The sequence below is a fragment of the Chionomys nivalis genome, chromosome 5 (assembly GCF_950005125.1).
Source record: "Chionomys nivalis chromosome 5, mChiNiv1.1, whole genome shotgun sequence".
Lineage (NCBI taxonomy): Eukaryota > Metazoa > Chordata > Mammalia > Rodentia > Cricetidae > Chionomys > Chionomys nivalis.
The window spans coordinates 32,365,936-32,393,368 of record NC_080090.1 but is presented as its reverse complement, the minus strand read 5'-3'; the positions used below and the strand labels follow the sequence as shown (position 1 = coordinate 32,393,368).

Genomic DNA, 27,433 nt, shown 5'->3' with positions numbered 1-27,433 from the left:
TTATTGACGATCAAAAGTAATTTCCTGAAAGTCCTCAAGGACACAGAATTTAATCAGCATAACTACTTTTCGGATGCAATGCTGTTAAGTATTCTTAATTTGCCCAACAGTTCACTTATTTATGTACCTTTCTGGAGGAAATACGAGTTTAATCAAACAATTAGATTGAAGAGTTAGTGTGCATAAGGGCTGGCGCATACATTGCTCGACCAAACCTTCATAATCACAGGGAAATGAAAGCAACTCGGCCGCTTTTTGGCAAATCACTTCATCTTTGTACTCAACAAGCAAAATACAGCAGGAACAAGGATCTGGCTTTTTTTTTTCTTTTTTTCCTTTTTCTTTTTCCTTTTCTTTTTTTTTTCTTTTCTTTTTTTTTTTTTCTTTTTTTTAAGGAGACAGTGTTCTATCAAATGCATTGCGGTAACCGTAAGTGAGGCACGATACACCTAGGAGCATTACAGGGCAGGGGCGCCTGAAGAGTTAAGGGGAAGGCAGACAGTCTGAAAGCAGAGCCTTCTGAGGATCGGAATGGAAATAAAAACAGCCTTCATGAAAGCAGTAACTGTTTGCGTGGAAATACGGCAAAAAGTTGCCAAAGACCCCCTTCCGGTAGCGGGAGGGGGCGGGGCTCACGCTATTGCACTTCTCCCCTTTGACCTCTTCGAGGTCACCATCCACGGGAGAGAACACAGCCGCACTAGCCAGAGGGAGAAAAGAAATCTGGCCCTTCGGAATCCTTTCTCTTCCTCCATCTTTCTGGGTTTCCTGTTTGTGCGTCCACACATCGGCCAGTCCTGTCTCATCGCCTCTGCAGATCCCCCTAAACATGAGGGGGTTACGAAGAAGGGCAGTTTACTTGTTTGTAAGTATTTCGGGGACCTTCCTCTTTGAGGGGCTCTTGTCCTCTCTTCGGCCACAAAGCTACTTTCTGATTAGTGATCTCCCCGCCATTGTCACCATTCTTCTGAAGAGACGTAGGGTCTGCAGGTGAACACTCGAATTGCAGGGGACCCACATTTGCTCCCCGGGTCGCAGAACTGACAGGCCATCTGACTAGAACCACAGATGTGCCCAGAGAAATCTGCCAGGGTCAGGACCACTGCGGACTCATTCCATACTCTGTCACTTTCTACCCAAAACCTCAGCTAATACCTTTAAACAAGAGGAAGGGGCTTGTCGCCAGAACTGGCTGAGAGCGAGAACTGGTAGATACCAGTTCTGTGGTTCTTAAACAGTATGAGAGTGACTGTCTTGTTCCTTGTCATGACATGTCACTTGATGTCTCTCAGAGATGATTCATGCCACCGTCCTTGGAGTTGACTTAAGATAACTTAAGAAGGGTGGTGGGGTGAACAAATTTGCCTAGCCCCTATGCTGCTTGACCTGAAAAACAAAAAAACAAAAAAACAAACAAACAAACAAAAAAAAAAAACCAAGGGCTTCACCACGAAGCAGTTTCCAGAGCCACTAAGTGCCATTGGGAACTGTCACCGAGAGAAGCTAGAACTACACTCTCCTCAACCAGCAGAGTTCTAGAGTGATCCAGGTCACTAGGACCAGCCAGATGTGCCCAGAGATGCTGCAGGCCTCGCGTTCCCTGCCAGATCCATGAGGAGGTGGCTACTCCTTATGGCACAGAGAGTTGCAGGGCTGAGGCTGAGAGAAGCAAGGGTGGGGAGGGCTCCAGGCTGGACACTCCGGACCCTCATACGCTCTTCTCTCCCTCACTCTGTTCCTTGGCTGAAGAGGCCTTGTCCGGGCTGCCTTCTGGAGGTGCCTGCTTGGAGGCGGGGCTGGGGCTGCTGCTGGCCGACGGTAGGAGATTGGCTGACTGCAGAACAGCTTCTGAATGCTCCCGGGCCTTCATGCGCAGGGCCGCCACACTAGCCGTGCGGTTACTCTGGCAACCGTAAGTGGGGAGGAAGGAGAGCCCCATGGAGTCTGGGACACAGCAAGAGCACAGTGGGCCTCCTAGAGGAAGGAAAACAATAGGTTCCATCAGTGTTCAGACCCTGTTTCTTAAGGCCAAGGAGGGGCTGGGCCCCAAAAGAGGAACATTGATTCCACTTGGTTCCGGGTACTAGACTGAGGACAAAACCCCAGGTTCCCAAGGATGCAGGACTCTAGGCATCCAGTTGGTGGTTCAGAGGACTAGCAGAGCATCAGGAGACCTGGTCAGTCTTGGCTCTCTCTCTCTCTCTCTCTCTCTCTCTCTCTCTCTCTCTCTCGTCAGCCATCTGTGTTGTCTTAATCTAACATTGACTTCTCTGAACTTGGCTTCTACTTGGGTGACATGGAATGAGTGTCATTATGAGGTCTGGTGAAGTCATCCCATGCTCCCAAATCGTGTGCCAAGTCACCCCTAACAGCTCAGTGTGAGGCTCTGCTGGGTACCCAGCCGCTCTACCTGTTGCCGGCTCAAAACCACTCACAACGCATCCCACTCAAGAAGATCAAATGTCTGTGAAGTGTGACTTTGCAGGGACCATGGGGGGGAGGGCACAAGAAGCCACATGGGATATACAACGAAAGTGCTGGTCTGCCTGCCACGTTGGAGCAGCTGAGCAGGGCTCACCATGTGCGGCAGTTCATTTACGGGGTTAGCTCTTTAAACTGATTATCTTTCCAGCTAGAAGAATTCTTTTCCAAATGCCTGCAAAGTTGCTGAGAAGACATAATGCTTACTAAGTTATTTGGATCTGGCCATTTAATGAAAAGAACTGTTGACTATTGCTTACGGCCCCAGGGCTGAAAGGACTGAGGTCTGGGGCTCTGAAGTGGTTGCTGGAAACACATTTAGCACAGACCCAGGTCATGAATTATTCTTCTCCTTACTCGCTTGTGACCTCTTACCTGGCAAAGAGGAGATGTACTGCACTGGAATATCTGAAGGGGCTCAAGTCAGAGCTGAGAAGCGTGGGAGGAGTGGAGTTCCCTGTGTCCCTGGTTGCCCTGCCCTCTCGGACATGCCCATAAGTGTTCATGAGCCGATTTTCTACTGTCTGAGCCCGGCTTGAAGCCCCCTCTTCAGGCCACCTCAGAGCAATAATCCAGATAGAATGCCACTTGCTTTCAAAGCCATGAAGGCCCGTGTCTCACAGAAACCAGCCTCTGGGGGTGGCCTCAGCACTGTTAGGTGTGTAGGCAGTTGGAAGGCCTCCACCTTCCTTTCCCAGGGACACACTTTGCCGCTCAGTGCCAGAGCCGGGAAAACCTCCTCCTCTTCAGCATACTCAAGAATTTTGCTCTTCTTTTGCCCGTCCTGCTCTAAAGCAATAAGAAGATCCCCTCGGCCCCATTCACCGCTACCTCTCATCACTAGTAAGGCCCTGAAAGGGTGAGTATTCCTCCTTGCCCTCTCCAAATAAGGAGTCAGAGGTTCCATGCCTTATAGAAGTGGGAGCAGTCACTTCTGGCACCTTAATGCAATGACTCAAACGCAGCTGCAGCTTCCTGACTTGGTTTTGAAACAGGACCTATACCCAGGTAGCAGCTACCAAGATGAAGGAGAGACGTACCACCAAGACCACATGCACAAGGGAATTCTGAGAACTGTTTTCCAAACCCTGACTGCCTGGCTGGCGTCTAACCTGGCATGCATTTGATCAGACTCTGAGGCCTACGTGTTCCCAATTCCCAGGGGCTTCACACAAAATGTTATGCCGACACAAACCATAGTGAGATATCACTGCAGGCACTCAGCTTTTTCTTGGAAGGATACCTGTGTGGGCACCATGATCTGGGGACCCCTCCTAGGTGACCTTTTCCCCTCCAGGTCCCCTCCCCAACAAGGCACTAGTTGAAGAAAACCGAACGTGTGAAGAGACCGAAGTATTAAGAATTGTGGTCCCTTTGGGGAAATGGATAGCAAAGAATTGGTGGGTTTTCTCAGTTTGGAATGTTTATACTCTTCGATAATGATCATAAACTTCATTTAAACCTAGAAACCTTCTTTGTTAATGAATGGAGAGAGAGAGAGAGAGAGAGAGAGAGAGAGAGAGAGAGAGAGAGAGAGAGAGAACACCCAGGGCCTCATGCAAGCTGAATAAAATTCATTAAGTATACTTGCCATAATTAAAAATAAATTTAAGAAACTGACATGGTCAAAGGATGGGTCCAAGTGGTCCAGGAAGATGAGGGCCACAAGAGGCTGCTAAGACTCCTCTCAAATTCCTGCAGTGGTTGAGGGCCTCCAGGATCCCTGAGGCCACCCTACACCAGCCTAGCATACAGCTCTACACCCACTAGCTAATTCCCTCAATCCTGTTGACTTGGTACTCTTTGACTAAGCAACATTACAGGGTTCTAAACCTCCGTCAAGCTGGTACACGCCTGTAGATGAGGCCATGAAGCAGGGCATCGACTCTGATATGAACCCTGACCACTGAGTTCCTGAGGCATTCATCAATGATCAAAGTGTCTAAATGAACTCACAAATGCCAGAACCGCATTCATCCAGAAAAGATGAGGAAGGAAGCCTTGGCAGAGTAAAGGATGTCCAATAGGGTACCAAAAAGGGCCTTCCCTGCCCTGAATAAAAGCATGTGACTAGCCTGGATGGAGTATGTATGACACAGGAGAGAGGCTACCTCTGAAATAGAATCAAAGGCAAGCAGAAGATACTGGAGACAGGATGGGATCTAATAGTGTAGAATCCATGATCTGTGCCTAAGGATCCAACTGCTCAAAGTGAAGCCTGGTTTTTCCATGAGCACAGGAAAGTTGTTGTGACCCCATAATGTTATAAACTGTCTTAATAGCCAGGCAGTAGCCGGGCGGTGGTGGCGCACGCCTTTAATCCTAGCACTCGGGAGGCAGAGACAGGCGGATCTCTGTGAGTTCGAGGCCATCCTGGTCTACAAGAGCTGGTTCCAGGAGAGGCTCCAAAGCTACAAAGAAACCCTGTCTCGAAAAACAAAACAAAACAAACAAACAAATAAACTGTCTTAATAGAGACAAAATCCACACGAACAGGGAGCGCAAAATCTTCTTCTTCTTTGGTGGCTGTACCCTGCCTTTCATCCTATCAACAGATTCCTGTCATCACTCTAGGGAAAGGGGGGGGACATTCCAGATTGCTGGGACACACACACACATTCTTCAAAATTGCCATCAGCCAACAACTCCCTTAAATCTCACAGCCACTTTTAAACAAAGAAAACAATGACTTCTATGTAGAACCCCTATAAAACTAACTCTTGATTTCTCAGTAATCTTGCAAATAAGACAAGCTATCAGATGTCTCTACAAGCCAGCATCCCAATATCTTCCTAGGCCAAAGCACTCCTAAGAACCTCGTCCTTAGTGATTCCAGAGTGGCTGGTTATCCAAAAGCTATGGTGGAGGGCTGAGAGATGGCTCAGAGGTTAAGAGCGCTGACTGTTCTTCCAGAGGTACTGAGTTCAATTCCCAGCAACCACATGGTGGCTCACAACCATCTATAATGAGATCTGGTGGTACCCTCTTCTGGCCTGCTGGAATACATGCAGACAGATGCTGTATACAAAAGCTATGGTGGAGAAGATTCCGTCCAAGACTCAGACAATGCCCTGGAAAAGTCCATTCAAAGTCTTTTCCGGGTGCTTCGGGCTTCTGTATGCGCATTTCTGGCTAAAATTCTCTGGTTTAGAAGGTTGTCACAAACAGAAAAAAAAGGTGATTGTTGTTTACAAACATGTTAGTGGGTTATAAAGAGGAGAAATCTTACATAGACAACCTTAAAAAAACAAAAACAAAACAAACCTCAACAGATGTAACCTACGGCTGTTTAATACCAGGAAAGCCATGAGAAATGCTATCTGAGGACTAGGGAGTGAGCCCAGGGGTAACATGCTTTCTGAGTACTAATAGAAACCTGAGTTCAGAACCCCACAAAAAAGCTTGATTCAGTGGTACATGCCTGCAATTTCAGTGTTGGGGGACAAAGACTGGGGCCTCACTTCCCAACTGAACTGTGAGGCTCCAGGGTCAGTTGAAGACTCTGTCTCAAAAACCGTGGTAAAGCGACGGAAAAAGATAACTTTTGACTGCCACTCACTCTTGAACAAGCGAGGACACACATACACATGGACAAACATATATACATATTTGTGTGGATACTTATATATGTATATATACGCATATATATAAATTTTAAAAAGAAAGGAGAGAGAGAAGGGAGGGAGGGAGGAAGGAAGGAAAGGAGGGAGGGAGGGAGGGAGGGAGGGAGGGAGGGAGGGAGGGAGGGAGGGAGGGAGGGAAGGAGGGAGAAAGGAAGGAAGGAAGGAAGGAAGGAAGGAAGGAAGGAAGGAAGGAAGGATAACAAGAAAAGAGCACACACAGCTGCTGTCCACAGTATCTATGGGGAATTGGTACCAAGACTCCCTGAGGATACAGAAACTCATGAATGCTCAAGTCCTTTAAATAAAGTGGCCTACTGTTTGTCATTTTCCAGACTCCTCCCCTAAACTTTAAATCATTGCAAAATGGTTTTGCAACAAATACCTAAGAAAATATTAGTGCTGTGAAGATAACTGCACAATGACAAAGAAAAAAGTCTATGCATGCTAATATAGACATGCATGCTAGTATAGACATGCATGCTAGTATAGACAGGTTTCTATTTCTTTTTCTGTGGGGTTGAATCTGTGGGTGTAGAACCCTTAGTTACAGAAAGCCAATGACATGTAGATAGAGTATTTGCAAATATATGTGGCATGTTGATTTTGTATCATGATACATATAAATTTACAACATTTAAAAATTTTTAGAAACATAACACTTATTAATTTTAATAATAAATTTAAAATTATAAATAAGTTACAGAGTTTTCTAAAAGTTGCATAAATGCCAAAACAAAGCTGTTTTGTTTGCTGGCTCTCTCTTATTTGCGTTCTATTGTATTCCCTACGTTTTCTAAGTCCCCAAAATTGTTTTGTTTGGGAAAATACTACCTCCTGGACACTAAATTAAAACATACAATTAGATTTCCATTAGTTACAGCAAATTCTGCTGAACTGATCTAATCGGCCTCTATCCCTATATGACATCATGCTTTAAAGGCTTGGCCTGAACATAAATACTTAATGTAATAAATACAGTCTGAAATATTTGATCTTCTTGGCAGCTTAATTGATCTACTACAGAGACTGACAGGAAAAATTAAGTTAGCTCTGTCTCGTCTCTGCCAATAGCACCGTTTCCTCCTAAAGGGCCGTGTGATCTGGTGTGGATAGTAGATAGTGTTCTGTGTCACTGGACCATATTTCTGAGCCCCATTACCTAGTCCCTAAGTCCTTGAGGAGAGTCTGTGTGGGCCTATGAGTAGATCTCCGTGATATTTTCAGCCTGGTTTTAGCAGTGGGTATGTTTGTCCTACCCAGATAAACTGCAAAGCCAAATTTATACTCAGACACCGATTATATGTTCCTGGTCCTACTCTGTGGGGCTCCAGGCTTTCACTGTGAGATATTTGCTTGTGTGTACAACACACCTCCAAGCTTGCTTTAAGAACCCTTCTCCAGTCACTAATCCCAGACCCAAACATCCCATTTTCATGCGAAATAAACACTGAGTGAATATGTTGGGGGTGGAGAAAGAGAGGCACGACCTGTCCTTCCTGGCGAGTTGGCATATGTCAATCTCTCAAGATTTCTCCTATCCGGGCTGCAAGCCTCATCATGGAATGAGAAACCCTATGGTCATGGCAAAATTACAAACTGTGATTGGAGACTAAGAGCATTAAGTAACTTTCGCAAGTTCCTCTAGTGCTGCTAAGCCTGACTCAATGTACGACCTTGGTGCCCTCTACATATAAACCCAATGTCTCCACATTCAGAAAACATGGGCAGGGACCAATCTTACAACTGCCACTGGGTTTTTGATGCCGTTCCAGGGTTAATGAAGATGTCCAGTTTCTGCCTGAATGCTTTTCCAGAGTTTTTGTTTGTGTGTGTGTGTGTGTGTGTGTGTGTGTATGTGTTTGTTTTAATACATGAGCAGCCCCCAGATCTGAGAATCCCCAGCACAGCCAGAGCAGATGCAGGCACATGTCTAAGCTGCTTTTTCTAGCTGCCTCTCTCAGCCTCTGGCACTAGCTGAACACTTCCTCTCAGCTCCCTGCACTCCGGGGCCCCATTGATTAGCAGGAAGGGCAAACCTATCAGCACCCATAGGAAATGACTTCCAGAAAATGAACCATAGGTTTTAAGCTAGAAGATGACAGCAGGTACCTGTCAAAGAAATAGAATCAATCCAGAAGCCCAGCGTGGGGTCTCTGAGAGGGCCACTTAGGTGTCCCGCTGACTTGGTCTACCACTGTGGAGATGTCCTCTCTGACCTTGACTAGTGCTATTGCTTCTGCTGGCCTCAGTTTCCCCCACTTCTACAAGGAGAGATATTCACCAACGGGTTCCTTATAAATCGTGAGTGCCAGGTTCTCTGCCCCTCTAGAATTTGAGTTTGAATGTAACTCCCCCCCAGAGGTCCATGTATTATTGAAAATTGGTCCCCAGTCCATGGTGCTGTTGAAATGGTGGGGCTTTTAAGGGGCAAGAGTGTAAGAAGAAGTTAAGCCATTGGGGACATATCTTTGAAAGGGATATTGAAACCCTGGCTTCCCTGGTCTTCCTTCCTGTTGCTTCTCAGCTACTGTGGATGAACAGGCCTCCTCCACCACATGCCCTGATGTAGGAGGTCCTTCTGTCTATGTGTTGCTTTCATTGGTTAATAAAGGAACTGCTTTGGGCCTATTGCAAAGCTGTAGGGGAACAGAGCTAGGCAAAGAAAACTAAATGGAATTCTGGGAGAAAGAAGGTGGAGGAAGAGATGCCATGGGGCTGCCACTAGAGTCAAACATGCCAAATCTTTGCCGGTAAGCCACTGCCACATGGTGATACACAGATTAATGGAGATGGGTTAAATTAAGATGCAAGAGTTAGCCAATTAGAAGCTAGAGCTAATGGGCCAAGAAATGATTTAATTAATACAGTTTCTGTGTGGTTATTTCAGTTCTGGGCAGCCAGGACAAACAAGCAGCCTCCTCCTGCAACATGCCTTTCTGTGGCCTTCTATGCAGCCAAAGGCTCAAGGCAGTAGTGCAAAAAGACTGGAACTTCAGAAACCATGCTCTGAGAAAGACTCCTCTTCCTTTGTAGTTTAGTGTCTCCAATATCTGATCACAATCCCAGAAGCTAGCATTGATTCCAAATAATGAACAACAGCTAGGCACACAGGGAGCTAGGGCTGACTCCATCGCTTCTCTCATGAGAAATGACCATGTTCTGTCCCCCTAAACTCCTGCATTCTAGGATCCTCCACTGTTTCCCTGGGGCACTGGGCACTGTCCCTGCAACATGGGCCTCTATCACTACCCTCCCCCAGAGGCCAGGAGGCCCTTCCCTGGGCGATATAATGTCCTTTGCCGCAGATATCTAAACCCAAGCTCTTATTAGACCCAAAGTGACCTCTGCTCCTTGTCTTGACCCTAAAGGCAATTGCTATTACTAACTGGAATTGCTGTGCCAGGTTTGGAGACACACCTGCTTATGACCTCCTTTCACAAGTGAGCCAGTAACAAGAAAGAGGGCCACGTGTCTTATGCATGCCTTCTTTCATCCCAGGAAGCCCTCACCCATGCCCCGAGGAATCTCCTATACCTCTTTCAAACCTTCCATACTCCTCTGCAAAATGAGTTCTTGTCCTCTGCATGCCTTTGTTACCTAACTCTGTTACTAACTCAAGAATTCATAGCCAACTTACCTCCGTCTCCCTACCCAGCCCCCCAGCATATGGATATGCCTAAGGCATTGCTGGATGCTTAGAGCATTCCTTAGAACAGAGTCGGTGGTACCCTGCTGATACTGGGTGATGAACAAGAATGCTCAAGGTTTCTGAAGATCAGAGGCTACAGTTCAGGCTAGGGTCACTATCCCTACCCTTTCCTAAAAAGCCCTTCCCCACTCCCAGAGTACCTTGGTCTTCTTGCCTTTTTTACCCAAGCTTCAACACCTTCCACTCTACAAAGACCATGCTGAGGCAAAGGTGAGTGCCTTAGAAGGATCTAGAGCAGTGGTTCTCAACCTGTGGCTCACAACCCTTCTACAGGGGTTGCCTAAGGCAGTCAAAAAACAGATATTTACACTATGATTTGTAACAGTGGCAAAGTTGCAGTAATGAAGTAGCAACCGAAATAATTTTCTGCTTGAGGTCACTGTATTAAAGGGTTGCAGCATTAGGAGGGTTGAGAATCACTGATCTAGAGGTGAGTTCAATATGACCAACACCCTTAAAGTGTGTATAGTTAGGACTGGAAAGCAAGCTGAGTTTAAAAGCAAATGTCCCAGTTCATCCCACAAGATCAATATATCCCATCTAGCTTTGGTTGTTGGTCTCCAAAGAAAGCTTTCAATGAAACATAGCTTGCAGTACTCAAGCCCTGGGAAATTCCCTCACTCAAGTCTGAGTTGGTCCTGGGACTGACTTTAATCACCACACTGTAGCAAAGACAATACCTGTCCTGGGTGTGGTGTGGCAGGCTTGGCAGTCCTGCTTTTACACTCTTGGAGCCTTACCACTGCCAAATTCGAGCCCAACCTGGAATGAGCAGAACTGCAGAGAGAAAGAAAGGGGGCCCCTGCTTCTTCCTGGTAGACCTCAAATGAAAGTAGCACAACCACCCATCAGAGCCCAGCCGGTGCTCAGAGCTGTAAGAGAATAGAGCATGTTTATTACGTAATGGGCCCACTGTATCTGTTCCTGGATTCAGCAGAAGAAAAATTCTCTGCTGAACACATCTAGATATTTTTCTTGTAACCACTCCCCACGTAACAATTTGCTGAGCATTTAAATTGTTTTAAGGATCATAAGTAATCTACTGAGGATGTAAAGTGGACAGGAAGGTCTATAGGTTAGATGCAGACACTACACTATTTTATTGAAAGGGCTTAGTGTCTATAGACTTTTGTATCCATGGAGGATACTGCAACCAATCCTCTTCAGAAACCAAAGAACACGTATGCTAAGATTTGGGGTAGTGATGGCTGAGCAAAGCTAAACCAAAACCTGGATTAGAGATTTGAAGAAAATCAAACCAGCAAATGCTGGTGAAGGTGTGGGGAGAAAGGGTCAAATAAACACTGGGGAGGTCACTGTGGGAGTCAGTACAGGCGCTTCTAAAAGAAACCAAATAGAGCTATCACAGGGGAGAGGCCACGAAACCTATGGGAAAATGCCTGAAGAAAACCTGCTACTTTGTAAACTAATTGTAAATAAACAGAAACATGCGGATCAATCGCTTCATGATAACAAATGCAGGAAGCCTAAGGAAAATATTAGCAAATCAAATCTAACAATCTATAAAAAAGGATAGCATGCCACATCTAATTTGGGTTTACTCTGGGAATGTGAAGCTGATTTAACATTTTAAAAGCCAATCAACAGAATTCATCACATTAACATAAAGGAAAAGACAAACCATGGGACCATTTCAGCAGCAGCTGAAAAACATCTGATGAAGTTCTGCATCCACTCCCAGCACTGACTTTTAAATAATAAATTAGGGCAAGAAGGGAATAGCCCTCTTTGATGAAGGACATCTTGAAAAGTAAAGACAAGCCAGGCATGGTGGCACATTCTTATAATTCCAGTGTTTGGGAAGCTGAGGCAAGAGGATTTTATATCGAGGCCAGCCTGAGCCAAAGCATATATAAAACTCTTTTCTGGAAACATCAGAAACCAAAGAACAGGTATGCTAAGATTTGGGGTAGTGACGGCTGTAGACTGTAGCTTGGTGGTCGATCATGTGGTTTGTGTGCAAGACCCTGCACTCAGGCTGAAGCACCACAAATAGTTAAGTAAATAATAGGGATTGTAAACAGGATTATAAGGCCTCAAGAGCTTTTCCAGGGGAGCAAGAATAGGACAAGACAAATGGAGTTGGGTGAGCAGACACATGCCTTTAATCCCAACACCAGGGAGGCAGAGGCAGGCAGAACTCTGAATTCAAGGCCAGCCTGGTACATAGTTCCAAGTCATTCTGGACTGCATAGTGAGATCCTGTCTCAAAAAAAGAGACATAATATTGTATGAGTCTGATCATTTTTAGGGTCTTCAGTAGCAATCTCAAAATGTCTACATCTAAGGAGATGGGGGTCTCAGAACTGAGGAAAACAGGAAGTTATTGTCAGTGGAGACAGAAAGAACGTTACATGAAGGCTGGGCAACACAATGAGTTGCATGATATGCTAACTATATCTCAACAAAACAGTTAGAAAGTCAGAACAGCACAGGACTGCCAGATAGCATGACTTCTACTCAAAACTCTTCAAGAAGCAAAGGCAGGAGGACAGCATGAGCCCAGGAGTTCAAGGTGGTGGAAGCAATCTAGCAAGGCTCTGTCTAAAAATAAAACAATAAATAAATAAAAAGAAATGAATATACCAGGAATTCTAACCAGCAAATTTAGACAAGAAAAGAAAGAGTATACAATTGTGAAAAAAAACGAGACAAACTATACTTACACATGACCTTCTCAAGTATATGAGCTGCTCCAAAGAGTCTATAGCTAAACCTAATTACAGAGCTAACTCTCACTAGCGTAACACTGAGCCTGAGAAAGCAGGCTCCCCAAATGCACACTGTGTGATTTATCTTCAGTACTCTGTCACTTAAAGGTGAAAGTTTATTCTGAGAACCATTTCACCACAGAGTGAACAAACATCACATGATGCACATGTGATACGGTGTGTGTGTGTGTGTGTGTGCGCGCGCGCGCGCTTGTACGTGCGCGCACATGTGGATGCACATAATTCAAATGGCAAAGACTACAGTATTCCAGAATGCCTACTTCAATGGGAAAGGTAACATCCTAACAACCAGCAGGCTCACTGCATTTAGTGTGGAGCAAGGCAATGGGACTTCCTCTGGGAAGGTCTGCTGTGATGCCACTGCAAGCTTGCTGGGCAGAGCACAATATGAGTCATGAAAACTCTCTCCTGGCACACTCGGTTCTGCAAATCACAGGTTAGAGGCATCCAGCTAAGCAGCTCAGCACTCTAGGGCTCGCCTTCCTCTCCTGTCGTTGCCAGCAGTGCCCGCTCACCTGCGGCCAGCACTTCCCCGGAACAAACCCAAGTGCTTCTGTGGCCAGTACAATCTCTTCCACACTAATGAATCATGATCACAATGCTGTCCAAGAAAAATTCTTGGTGTTGTCCTCTGGACACCTTCTGCTGTTCCGTAAACCTTCCCATCAAGTAGAGTCCTGTGACTTTGTAAGCTGACAGTTGTCGTGAAACAGTCAATGAAGAGCCACACGACGTGGGAGCCAGGCCAGCCTGTCTAGCCAGTGTGAGGCCTCTCGAAACATTCCGTAGGTAAAGCACATCACCTAGAAAGCTCCACGACGCTATACGAGGGTTGTTAAAACCCTATACATTGCCAACACTTAGAGTTATGGAAGATATGAGGAAAGGGTCGGTGGGAGGGGCATTCCGAGAGCAACAAAACCTCAGGACATAGAAGTCTCGGACGCAGACTTCCTGTGGGTCTGTGAGAGATGAGCAGGCGTGCCACAGGATGAAAACACAGGACTCTGAGCACTAGTGGCGGGCAGGATTCAGTGAGTACCTCTCATGTGCTGTCAGCTGTCCTCACACATGGCCTTTGCATTCCATCCCACGTGCACACTTCCCCATGCTGCTCACACACACACACACACACACATACACATGCGCGCGCGACTTACCAAAAATTCTAGAGAAAGGGACAGCTCATGCCACACCAGCTAGGCCACTTCAGAGCCCCGACTTGGAATCCATGCCAGCCGCTGCACACTGATTAAGGAGGACCGTACCTGGATTCCATGGTCTGATTCTGGCCCTTGTGAACAGGCTCCTGGCCAGGCAAGCCAGCTCCTTCACTCTCGTGACTACCACACTAGAGGGCCACAACCCCCTCCTTACCTACTTTCTATATGCCTGTTTCCCATCACCTGGGTCCCCAGCTGACCAGCACAACTGCATCCTTCTAGTGCACACTTCGTCATCCCTAATGTCACACAACACCGAGCCTCCTGTGTAGGCATAGAAACCTGGGGGGCTGCAGAGGACAGAGTGGGAGGCACGGGATGCTTTTTGCCCTCACCTCTGGGTCTGAGACAAGACCAACAAGACCAATCTTCAGCACATGCACAGAAATGATGGGATGTAGGGAGTTTTCAGACAGTGACCAATACTGGCTTCTCCAGCCTTCTAGCCAAGTTCCAGGCTCTGCCCCCAACAGAAATTTCCTAAGAGGCAAAATTGGTGTCTCTGATTTCCTAAGGAAGCCACCATCTAGAATTCCCGGCTGCCGACTGCTTAGACTGCATACAGTCCAGAGCATGGCCAGAAGTTCCTCTCAGATGAATACTTTCTGGATCATTCTCCCCTCAGTGACCTTAACATTCAAGAAGCAGGTGGAGATAACTCCATAGAATTTTCCACAGGATCCAAGGAAAGCTCAGGACTACAGACACAGAGCTGCTGGTAACCAGTAATGGCTTTGCCTTAGCAGTGTCCTTCACCTGCATCTGCTAGAGCTGAACATCTGCCCCCAACACTGCCAGATGTGAACAACTGACTACCTGACCCTGAACTTCAGCTTTCTGTTTATAGAAAGCTGAGACAGATTCTCTGAGCACCTGTACGGTCTTCCCAACTGGCTGACTTCACACCAGTCTCCTGCAGGCCAGGGCCAAGAGGAGGAGACAGTCGAGCCAGCATCTGGGGTCACAAAGTGGTGGAAACTGAGTCACAGACCAGGGATCCTAGAACCCAACCAGGCCCTAGAAAGTTGGGCTTCCCTCCTGGTCCAACGTTGCTATTCACTTCATTTCACAGGTTGTGGAAAGTCTGGGAAGAAATAGGATGGTCTTTGAGAGTTGGGAATCTAACCCCTCTCCAAAGCATTTAATGCATGCCCCACAAAACAACTGAGTGCTGAATCTCAAGAGTGTTCAAAAACCAACTTACAATAGACAGACATGTCTCACCCTGTATCCTGGTTCAGAGTTACCCCCAAGCAAACCTCAGGAGCAGCAGAACCCACCCAGATTTACAGCAGACAATGGTGCAGCCCTGGGGACATGTTCCAGCTCAGAACGGGTCCTATCTGGAAGAGCCATCACAGGAGGAAGTGACAAATTGGCCATTACTTCAGCCATCCTGTCACCAACACATCAGCTATCTATCCGACTGTGTCACTACAAGAACTTAGCAGATGAGCCTAAGACGTGAGACTGCCTGGCCAACACAGAGCAGATTTTCAATCATTGCTTATTTTCCTCTCTTCCCCATGTGGCTTAGCTTGCAAGAGGTGAGAAAGCCAAATGCTCAGAGAGGGTGGGAAGGTGTGGGGCCACAGAGAGTGGCCAGGGAAAGCCCCAGGAAGAGGCTTTGCTGGAGGGGAGTGAGAGGAGGAGAGGGAACAGGAACACAAGGAGAATTCAAGAGGAAAGAAAAGTTCTTCTCAGCTCAGTGGGGACCACAAAAGGGCAGGTCCCAGTACCATTCATGGCTGTGCTGTGTTGACCCAAAGACTTTGGAGGCAGCATTTGAAACACAGAAGCTATTATGAGCTGAGTGACTGTATTCCTCCAAGTTCAGGTGTTGACATCTTAGCCCACCAGCAGACAGGAGGGTTAGGAGGGGAGGTAGGGCTCTGGGAGGGACAAGGACGTGAGCAGAGCCCTCCTGAGGGGAACCTTGCCCTCTTGAAGGAGACCTAAGAACTAGTTCACTTGTTCTCTCTGCCTGTGTATGCCTCCCAGAGCCAGGCCTCAGTCTGGCCCATGCTTCTGGAACCCTGACTTCTAAGCTTCTAGAGCTACAAAGAAACAAATGTCTTTTCTTTATAGACCATGATCTACAGCAGTGCTTCTCATGTTTCCTAACACTGCACCCCTTTAACACAGCTCCTCGTGTTGTGGTGACCCCCCAACCACAAAATTAGTTTCGTTGCTATTTCATCACTGTAACTTTGCTACTCTTATGAATCGCAATGCAAATGTGTGTGTTTTTCAATGGTCTTAGGCTACCCCTATGAAAGGGTTGTTTGACCCCTAAAGAAGCTGCCACCCACAGATTGAGAGTCACTGGTCTACTCTCAATATAGTTTATAGTTGTCCCAAAGGAGTAAGGCAGGAATATTCCAAATAAAAACACATTTCCATCTATAGAAAATCCAGAAATTCTAGCAAAACTGCCCATTTGCCACTGTCAACTGGCTTGATAGGCCACTGGCCCCTTGTGGGCCAAGCCTCCTTATCTTTCTGAAACCCTACCCACCTCTGCCCAGGCCAATCTTAGGGCACCTCAGCATCAATTCTATCATCACTGTTTCAGTAATGGAGAATTCTGTCTTTTACATATGCCTGTCTCGAAGCAGGAAAATGACAGATCAAAGGGGTCCCGGCTTCCAGAAAAGTAGGCAAGAGCACGTTTGTACCTAGGGAAGCAGAGAGTGCCTACGCTGCTCCATTTCCTCACCTTTGCCTGCCTCTAGAGCAGTGGTTCTCAATCAGTGGGCCTTGACCCCTTTAGCAAACCGCTATCGCCATATATATATATATATAGATTAACAACAGTAGAAAAATTACAGTCGTGGAGTAGTAATGAAAATAATTTTATGGTTGGGGGTGTCTCCACAAAATGGGGAACTGTATTAAAGCATCGCAGCATTAGGAAGGTTGAGAGCCATCGCTCTAAAAGTATCCCAGCGTGCTGTGGGTTCCAATAGGTCTTGCTGCCCACGCTCTCTCCCTACTTCATCCTGAACTCCCAGGAAGAGTGGGTGTACAGGAGGACACTATAGCTACCAGGCAGGCCTCCACAATGGGCAAAGATGAGTCCCTGTCTGGTGAGCGCAGCGGGATTCCCGCCACCTCAGCAGGGTCCTGTCTGTCCTAGACCTCCCAGGCAATGGCGCATCAAAGGAATCCAGTTCCTAAAAAGGCGGGCACAGGACAGCCTCTGGGGGTGCGCGGCCCAGCCAGAAGGGATTAATGAAGGGGTGTGGGCGGGAGAACAGGAAGAGGACAACAGGGAAGTAGACAGGTGTATATAAACAACTGTCCCAGTTCAGCGGCCCCTACCAGCCCTGCCCTCTGCCTTAGGACATCACCAAGGTGGATGACGCCTGAGACACAGAAAGCGCAAACCTCAGCTGACCCCGCTCGCCCACTGTTGTTGGGCACCTACCCTTCAGGTCCTGAAGTTTAGCTTTTGCCCACCCCACCCTACCTCCAGCCACTGCAGGCAAAGCTCCACAGCAGAGTCCCAGCTCTTTACTAAAGAGAGAGAACTCAACTGAGAGCTACAAGCGAGAACCCCCCCCCCCCCAGAACTACGAGAAAGGAGAAACATGCAAATCCCTCCCACTACAGGGCTGGGTGGAGCGAGTGGGCAGCATTTGCTAGAAGCTGCTGTTTGTTGCTCCGCTGACCCTCACTACAGCTGATAGCGCTTTACAGACAGATGGATCGGCCCCTTGGATAATGCCAAGCTCCTCTGGGACCTTGAATTGGCTAAGCAACCCATCTCTGTGCAGGTTGCACGTCCCTTATCTGAAATGCCTGAGACCAGAAACATTTCTGATCTGGAAATTTTTTTTTAGATATGGGGAATATTTGAATGTCCATATTACAATACCTCGGGATTGAGCCAGAAGTCTAAACACAAAGTTAGTTAGATCTCATGTGCACTTGTACACTGAGCGTGAAGGTAATCTCGCATAATAATTTTAGTGCCTCTGCCTTTTGCCAACCTCCTGTCACACGAGGTCCATGTGGAATTTTCCACGTGTTGCATCACCTCTGGATTCAAGTTTGTGGTTCTGGAGCATTCTATATTTCACAATTTTGAACTGGGGTGCTTGGCCTGTAGTACTTCAGCACAGCCTGCTGCGTCCTATGAATATGGCTGGAGGTTCCTCAGTAAGTGGACACATGAGGGCGTGTGTGTGTGTGTGTGTGTGTGTGTGTGTGTGTGTGGGTGGGTGGGTGTCTACTTCAACACACCAGCTGTAGACGGACCCCTTGGAGGCCAATGATATTTGATACCACAACACAAACAGAACAAGCAGCAGATATCCTGGGGGGCCTCCCCGACTGTCTATTCTATGGGGGAAAGCTATAGCCCACATCCACGTGCCCATCCCCCAGACATCCACGTGCCCATCCCCTGGGCCTCATGTAAAAGCCCTGAGGACAACACTCACAACAGCATCCCAGATCCACCACCAGGCCTAGTTTCCCACCAGCCCGCACAGCTGCTGGACTGACTAAACAGGGTTTGGTTTTGTTTTTATGGCCTGGAATTAAAAGACACTAGATAAGCCCTTACTTCTGGAGACAGTTCCCCCAGAAACCCTCAAATAATAGCCCTATAGAGTCCTTTGTTCTGGGCCTGACCAAGCAACTCTAGTAAATTTCTCCCCTCCCATAATGCTAGCCACTGATAAGACATCAAAAGTCCTATGGCCAGCACTCGGGAGGCAGAGGCTGGAGGATCTCTGTGAGTTTGAGGCCAGCCTGAACTCTATAAGAGCTAGCTCTAGGACAAGCACCAAAGCTACAGAGAAACCTTGTCTGGGGGGAGGGGAGGAGGCCTACGGATTCAGACCTCTGTTCTGAGGAATCTCTAAGGAGCAAAAATAAGCAAGATGTACAGATGAACAGGTCCTGGAAGATGAAGCAGCTGCCCCTCCCAGACCACCCCATGAGCTCCAGATCAGCACCTTAAACTGTAACCAGGGTGAGGGAGGAGCCTGTGGAAACATGGCTCCTTCTGGGAGCGCTGCCTCTAAGAAAAGCCCTCAACTACTTGGGATGAAGCGTGGTGACATTCATCTACATTCTCAGACTGTGCAAAATCAAACAGGCCAGCAACCGAGGGAGCGGGTGGTGACTGTGATCCCGGCTGTGACCACAGCAGCAGAAGGTTGCCCAGCAGAGACAGCAGGGAGGCTAGACAGTCCCCACCCTCTGCACCATCCCCACCCTCTGCATCAGGCCAACCAGCAAATCTTACCTTTCAGAGATGCCACATGTGACAGGGCCTGGGCATACGTGGCTGTGTTCAGGAGCGTCCCTGGCAAGCAGGAGGGGAAGAAAGGTCCAGCAGGGCCCACAGTTCGTCCCAGGCTGGCAAAAACAGAACATTCCATTGAGGTTTAGCCTGTCTACAGAGCTACCCCAGACCCACAGTCCTTAGGCCAGCTAATCTTACCTCTGCTGGGCCTCCAGGGCTTCCTTCTTGCTCCGGGCCTGGTCCCCTGGGGGTGGAGAATTGATGTTCCTCACTGGGGGTGGTGTCACCTCTGCCATGGGCTCCTTGGCCCCTGGTTCCTGGTCAGAGGCCCCTCTCTCTGTCTTCCTCCATTTGGCTCTCCGGTTCTGGAACCAAACCTGAACCCCATAGGAAACACACCCAAGGAAGGCAGACAGTCAGCCAGGAGGGGCCAGCCATGACCCAAGCAGGTACCCTCAGGAGGCCCATGCCTGCATCCTCATCTCTCTGCCCCGAACTTCAGACCACAGATGGATCAGCTTCTGACAGGCACTTTTCCGTGACTAGTAAAGAGTAGAAAACATCAAGGGCAGTCCCCACAGGAAGGGAAAGCATCATCCTGCAGGACTTTGCGCTGCCGAGCTGCCTGTGAGAATGCGAATCTGATGTGAAAAGCATGATTTGCAAAATGCTGTTTCTGGGCTTCTCATCAAAAAGGCACATTCCACTTTCCAGCAGGCTCACACCTGTGCACTGCCCTGAAGGACCAGGATCCTTGTGCAGGGACCTGTTCCTGACCAGCCGCCTACCACACCCAGGAGAAACCCTCTCTCTGGAATCAGTGTGGCTTAGAAATTCGGAATCTTGGTTAACAAACGTGGGTTGGGGTCCAAAGCTGTGTATCCTCAGAGATAAGCAGCCCTGCCATCCCCGTTTCACACACAGGGAGGGTCACTAACTGAAAGTCATCCAGGTGGTAAATGAACGAGCCACGACCAGAAGCCCAGCGGCCTGGCTCAGTGCTGGGATCCACACTTTTGTGAAAGAGGGCATTGCTGGACCCCTAAGCGCTGTTAGAAAGATGGACATAAGGGTAAGCTAGAGCCGAGCGCCTGCCCACAGCAACTGGACCCTGGCTAAAGAGTGATCGCTGCCTCCTCTCCTTCACCCTTGAGTCCGAGAAGGTCTGTGTCTGACCTTGACCTCAGTTTGGAACCCGCCTTAGAAATTAGTGGCAGGTAATTCCTAAATCTTGGGAGGAGAAAAAACGCATTTGTCTGATAGAATCCAGGCAGTTCCAGCTCAAGAGGCTCACAGAAAGCAACAAAAGCCCATGGATCTTTTCCAGAGAAACCGCCTCTCTCCTCACTTTTTCTGTCTAAAATCTAGGTTTGGCCAGGCTCCTCTCTAACTCCCAGAGACAATGTCCCACCCCCCTCTGGCCCTGAGACACTGGCATGGGGGAAAGAGCCTGGGTCTTTGGGGCTGAGTCCTCTGCTGGCCCACCCTATCTATTCGTTTTCTTTCTCCTCCAACTGAGTTTCTTTCTTTCTTTCTTTTTTTTAAATCGTGTTGGCTTTTAATTGCACATATCCGCAACCATTGAATAATGATTTTATCTATATTCTAAATTTAGGGCAGTTAAATGCAAAGCAAAATGCAGACACTTTCTTGTGTCTTAATTGAATGAAGGTCACAGCTATAACAACATTTAATTGAGCTATTTTTCATTATCATATTTTAATGACTTTGCACTGACAGTTCGCCTGCTTCTGAGGAAGGAGCATGATGGAGTCGTTTATTTCCCTATTTAGTTATTGTTTGACAACATCAGCTTCGATTAAGACCCTGCTTTAGAGAACATTAATCATATTTGAATGAGCAAGTGGTATAAGTGTAAACACATCTCCCTTCCCGCCACCAAAGCTCTTGTCCCCACATGGAAGCTGGCTATGCACAAGCTCTGCTGCCATTGTCTGCCTGCATAATAGCCAACAACAGCCTGGACAACAATTCTCAGCTTCAATTGTCACCGCCCCTATCTTACCCTTGCACCTTTCAGGGAGAAGTTATGATCTTCTACTTCTGAATGCTCAATAATTGTGTCATTTATCTCAATTTGCAGTCCAGTCTTTAGGCAGCTATTGGCAAGCTGGCATTAAAGAAAGAAACTATAGACGAGGTCTGGGCCAAAGAACATTTTCATTCCCAAATAATAATCAGTTTAATTTGCCCGCATATGACCAATGATTCATGTTCAGATTTAATAATCAGGATCACATAATCTGATTATAGGGGAAATAATTTGTTTACAACCCCCAATTTACTGCTCAGAATTCCATTATCTCTCTTCAGCCATTGGTTTTTAAGAGATACTAACATGACCCAAGGGAACAGAAAGCAAACTATTATATTTCCTACAATTAGATCTTTGCATAGTCTTAACCCCAAGCTCCTACATAAAAAGAACAGAAACAGCATGGAGGAAACCCCATAAATAAAATGAATATATAATTGTGCTCAAAGAAGAACTGGCCTGGAGAGGCAGCATTGTGAGTCTGCCTCCCGTACTCACTCAAGCAAGGCCGCTGGGCTCCGGCACTTAAAAGCAACTTCCAGAAACGCAATGCAGCTTAGTGGCTGCCACCCCCGGCTGGCCAGCCCATATCTGCTCAGTCCTTTCGCTGCTGCTGTCTAAAGATTTTTAAATTGCACGTGTTGTTCAGGCCCACTTTGCTCAAAGAGTCCGTGTGCAGGGGAAAAGTTGGGCATGATGCAATTTCTGGAAAGCAGATCCTGCCCCCTGCTTCCCATCTGAAAACGTGGTTCCCTGCAATTGACCGGCCTCACCCCAGAGCGGTCAGATTTGCTTTGCGAATAGCATCTCAGCTTTTTTTTTTTTTCTCCAAAGCAAGGAAATGGATGTGCATTGATGTAATTTAGTACCTTAGAGACGCGGACAAATTAGTGTAGAACATTATCACTAGTTAATTATGAATGACCGATTAATCAACCTAATCTAATATTCCACATTATGTTGATGTTATTAAAGTGCATCATGAAAATGACAGATAGTCTTCATTTGCTTTCTTTGGCCAAATGTGCACTCTGCAGTCATGATGTCAAAAAAAAAGTTTGCCAGTTTTAATATTAGAGAGTTAAATAATTTAAAAGAAGGTTTACCTGCACTCTGGCTTCTGTGAGGTTTATTTTCATGGCTAGCTCTTCCCTGGTGAAGACATCTGGGTAGTGTGTTTGGGCAAAGACTGCCTCCAAAGCTTCCAGCTGGTAAAAAGGGGGGGAAAATGTTTATGGGTGAGAGGCTGCGGCTAGGTGAGGGAAAGGACGCATATTTCAGAGTTGCCAGCAGTGGTGAGGAAGCAATTTCAAAGATCAAATCCAGGAAGGAAATGGAGAAAAGAGCTGTCTGAAAAGATTCCACAAAGGGAAGAAGGCTCAGCTCGTAAAGGCCCCTCTGAGCCTGAGGAACGGAGCATGATCCCAGAGGCACATACATGGAGAGAACCAGCTCCTGCAAGTTGTTCTCTGACCTCTTCATGTAGACAGTGGCATGCATAGGTGTGAGTGCGCACGCGCACGCGCACACACACACATAAACAATAAATAAGTAAAATAGAATTTTTTTAAAAGATAAGGAAAATTCCACAGAATGACAGTTTAAATCCCAGTTGATTTTGCAGCCAAGGCTGCTCACAACCACAGTGTGCCCTCCCTGAGACATAGAAGTAGCCAAGTGATAGAGATTTCCATGTGTTTACATTTAATTTGTCATGGGAATAAATAGTCTAGGGAGCCTCATAATTCTCATGGTGCCACCATGGGAGTAGAAAACTCTCTCACAGGTTCGACTCATGGAACCCTCGATGAGTCAGTCCCACAGAGCCTTATAGGGGTGTGGAGGTCGCCTTCGCTCTGCTCAGGAAGGAGGATGCTCTTGGGGCACTCAGCTCTGGGAAACCCAGTAAAAAAGTTGTAGCTGCCGCTCAGTCAACAACATGGTCTGCTCATGAGTCAACCTTGTAGGTCAGTTTTCCCCGTCTGTCTATTTGGGGATAAGAATGCCCGACCTGAGACAGGGCGTAGGAGTGTGTGCTTTAATCCCAGCACCCAAATCTCTGCGAATTCAAGGCCAATGGGGTCTACAGAGCAAATTCCACGACACCCGAGGCTACACAGAAAAACTCTATCTCGAAAAAAACTTTTTTTTAAAAAAAATGCCCCACCTGCAGTCTGTTGACAGGGAAATGTGCCTCCGGTCATCTAAGATACATGGAAAATCTCACAGCTACTGTTTTTCTGATCATCCAGAGTTACAAGGCCCAAGTTAACTACCCTTTCCCCCAGCAAACACGTAAGTTATTCCGGGAAAACAAAGACCTAGTTAAATCAACAGTTGGTCTCCTTTTAAAAGGCAAGAAAGAGTGAGTGAGTCCTCTGTGACTGTGGGGGAGGTGGGAAGAAGCTGGCTCTCACACACCAGGAATCTGTCCTTACTTGCTGGAGAGTGAAGGTCGTCCGGTTCCTGCGCTGTTTTCTTCGAAGAAACCCATCATCAAAGTCTCCTGTGGAGTGGTTGCCAAAAGGTGCGGTGCCTACAGGGAGTGAATGGATCAGTCTGGGCAGAGAGATCAGGGCTTCAGACCCTCCTACACGCAGCAACACCTTCCGTGCTCCTCCCCAGAGAGCCCATCCTTCCCATGTGTTTCTCTGTGTTCTCTGAGTAAGACCCCCCTTTTCGTTATCCCTAGCTCTGTGTCTTCCCAAAACCTTTAGCTGTAGGAGTAGGTTTCCCTATTGCATAGGACAATGGTGACCAAGATGGTCAAGTCCCCTCCCTGTGACACTGTGATCTCTGAGCCAGGAGGGGTGAGTGGGTTTGAGTGAACTCTGCTCCTCACCTGCCTTCCTATTCCTGGGTGTCCCTCTGTCCCCTATCTGCTCACTGCCCACTTTGAACCCTCCCACAGAACCTGAGTTCCTCCCTTTCCCCGCCTGAGCCTGATGGCTTACTCCCCTTGTTACTATAAGCACCAATGGTTAAAGGCTGGAGAAGAAAAAAAAAAACACCAAGATATTTTCATACCACTTTCCTTCTAGAAGTGCAGAATTCAAGGAGGTAAGAAGTTTATAAATGATTATTAATTACTCCTGGTCACAGCTCATCGGTACCACAGTGGATCTATTGCATAGACAGCAATTAACAAAAGGCCTGCACCAATAGAATGCCAAGCCAGCTTGCTAGGACCACTCTCCAAGGGCACTCCACTAGGTAACCAGGCCTTATACAACATCCTGCTGTCCCCAGTTCCCCGGAAAAGGAAAGAGATTGTTGTCGCCAGCAGCCTCCAATGCTCACAATAAAGCCGGAACAGAATCTGGCCCCAAACGTGCATTTGGATCATTTTCCAAATGTGCACTATTTACTTGATAGTCCACAATGGCTTCTTAGGAAAACAAATGAGTAGGTTTCCATTAACCAGTGCGCATTTCACCTGCCATGGGCCCTGCTGTCTGAATCACCCAGTGTTCAGCACTGGCTGTCGGAGCATGCAAACAGCATTCTTCACCGGCATCTCGGCCCTAGAAGGCCAAATCCTCCAGGTCTTTCCATATTCCATATACTTCAGAGAGTCCCACTGAGTGATATCTGACCCTACCCCCACATGTCTCATCAAAATACTGCCCCCTTCCCTACTAGAACTTTCTCCCGTCGTCTTCCTATCCAAATTGCATTCTTCCTCAAAACCCTAGAAACAAGTATTTCTCTCCATCTTGATAGCACTGGAAAGGGACTGATTCAAAGCAGTCTTGTTTGCATTACTTTGCAGAAGGCCATATTTTCTCTTTTGGATGTCGAGTGTTTTAACTGGTCAGCATGGACCACATTCTCAGACTTCCTGGTCACTGTCTCCCCCAGTCTCCTCCCTTATACCTTGCTTCAACATTGTTCACAATGCTTCCCAGCTGAAGCCTACAAAAGCTGACTTTAGCAAGCCGGGAAGAAAAAGACTGACAACCTAAGAATAAAGAAAAAGAAATGAGAGCGGCTTCTTGAAAGAAATAGAATACTTGATAGAGTTATGCACAGCTCCTCAAACAGAATGGAACAGGACAATGAAACAATGTACTCATTGTTTTGTCCCCCCAAAAAGTGCATAATGATACCCAGAACCAATAAATTGTAATAAATTGTGCATGTTCATTTATTATTCATATGAGCATCAATTGGCGAAAGTGTATTAGAAGGCAACTGAATAGTCACCATCAAAAATTTAAGTGCACAGGTTTTTTAATCCATGAGTATAGTTATAAAGTTTGCTGAAAGACAGAGGGAAGAATTTCTTGGAGATGTCGTAATAAGATATCAAACAAGAAACAGAGAAAGCACACATTAGTGGATATATTCTGCAGAACAAATACAGGAATACTACTCAACAGTCTAAAAGAAAATAAGTAAATCCATATACACAACCATGATGAGAAAGATCTCAAAGATGTATTATGAAGTAAAAACAAAGTCCAGGATGATGAGGCAGCATAATCTTGGTGCAAAAAAAGACATTAACAGGCATGGAATGATCAGCTCTTGAGGTGGAATCATAAGAGACACGCGGTATCAGATGCCTTTATGGGGGGAGAGGAGGGCTTTGCTAGCCAGTGTGTGGGTTCTTGTTCTTAAAAAAACTTTGAGACCTATGCAGCACTCGCTAATTAAATCTGAACAAAGTATCTGAGAAGTAAGATTGCATTCACATTTTGTTTTTTCCTTTGTACCTCCCTAGAGTCCAAGGTCTGTCCTCAGCCATTCTCAACTCTCCCATCTACAGCACATCAGCCTGCCCCAGCAACACTGACCTAGACATTAACTCCCCTCCTGAAAAGCTGGCACAGTATATATCTATAAAAGTCTGAAAGGTACTTGAAGCACCCCCCCCCCCCTTGTTCTGGTCACATCAGTCTGAGTCAGCGTCCTGGCTGGGCCTGCACAGAACACGAGTAGCAAGTGCAAGCCCCCCCAGAAATAAGCCAAGAGCAGTAAGCCAGTCGGAGAGAGTGGGCTAGGGCATTCTGTAAGTCACTTCTGTAACCCACCCTTACAAACGGGTTCTCTCTTAGGTCACCAGGATGTACACAGCTTGCTAAATGCCCAATCTCTTCCTTTTCCACTTGACAAAAGCCTGGGCTGGGTACCGGCAATCAGTGCTGAGATTGGAGTCTACAGCACTTAGAAACTACACAGCACAAACCAGCAGGGGCTCTTTCAGTCCTGGGGTATTGTTGTCAAGAATTGCACCTCCCCTGCCTGGGTCTTTCCTGGTGTTGAAATGCAGGCATGCAGAGCTTAAACACTGTTTCCCACTTGCTTTCTTTAGCAAACTCTGCTGGATGTTTAAGGGCTTTAATAGGGAAAATGAAAACAAACTCCCGAATCATGAATGAGACTGGAGTTACTTTAAGGCATCCTACAACAAGGTGGACAAGTGTCCCAAGGTTATTAAAGTTCCATCCGGGCCACAACACGAGTCAGAGTGTGGGGCAGCATGCCCACCTGATGGCCACAAATCTACACAGCCAGGGAGAATTCACCCTTGAGTCCCCCAGGTCCTGCTTAGGTACACCCAGAGACGGCAAGTCTTCACTTCTCACTACCCCTGCCCCACCTAACAACTGGGAGCCGACACCATACAAGGAATAGGGAAAGGCATGTTTTTTAAAAAAGATATAAAGACCTTAAACAACCAGACCCTGGTCCCGGGACTGGTGAGAGTGAACATTTGTAGTCAGAAATTCCGTGGGTCGCTGAGATGAAGCTATGCCTAGACACTCCGGGCAGGTAACCAGCAGAAAGCTGGCCTCCAGGGACAGCTTTGCCTCTGTAAGATCCCGGAGCACTGGAGCACTATCGTCAACGCCCTGGATGAGGGCAGCCTAGCAAACAGGCCCTTTCTGGCGTGCGGTGGAGCCCGGGACGCAGCGGGCAGTTCAACTTGCTCTGGCTTTCTAGGATGTTAGCAAAACACCGTGAAAGATTGATGCGGGCCCCCTGGGTGGAGGAGCCCCGATTAGAGGCGTGACACCAGCATCTGTGCTGGGAGGACCAGGCGTCCCCGAGGCACCCATAGCCCGGGGCAGTGTGCGACCCAGGCGGAGAGGGAGGTGGGAGGCAGGTGGCACCCGGGCGGAGGGACGGAGCTGGGTGTAGGGAGGGGGCTAAGGGCTCCCCTAAGCACTGCCATGCGGCTGCCACCTCGTGGGGCGAAGACCCCAACACCCATCAGTTCTGCTGCGGCCCGACTGCTTTTTGCTGGCTTGGCCTGGCCAAACAGCCTGGAAAGCAGCGCTTACTTACCCTCTAGCTGTGGCGGGCAGTGGAAATAAAACAT

The 27,433-nt window shown here is 47.3% G+C and overlaps 1 protein-coding gene across 1 annotated transcript; it reads right to left on the bottom strand.

The window, feature by feature from the left end:
• Positions 1–1,708: 1,708 nt before the first annotated feature.
• On the bottom strand, positions 1,709–27,433 carry Drgx (dorsal root ganglia homeobox). Its single transcript, XM_057770851.1, has 6 exons — positions 27,400–27,433; positions 23,544–23,641; positions 22,212–22,313; positions 19,248–19,426; positions 19,050–19,162; positions 1,709–1,974 (listed from the first exon to the last, which is right to left on the bottom strand). Exons 1-6 carry the CDS (start codon positions 27,431–27,433, stop codon positions 1,709–1,711), a joined length of 792 nt encoding a protein of 263 aa, XP_057626834.1.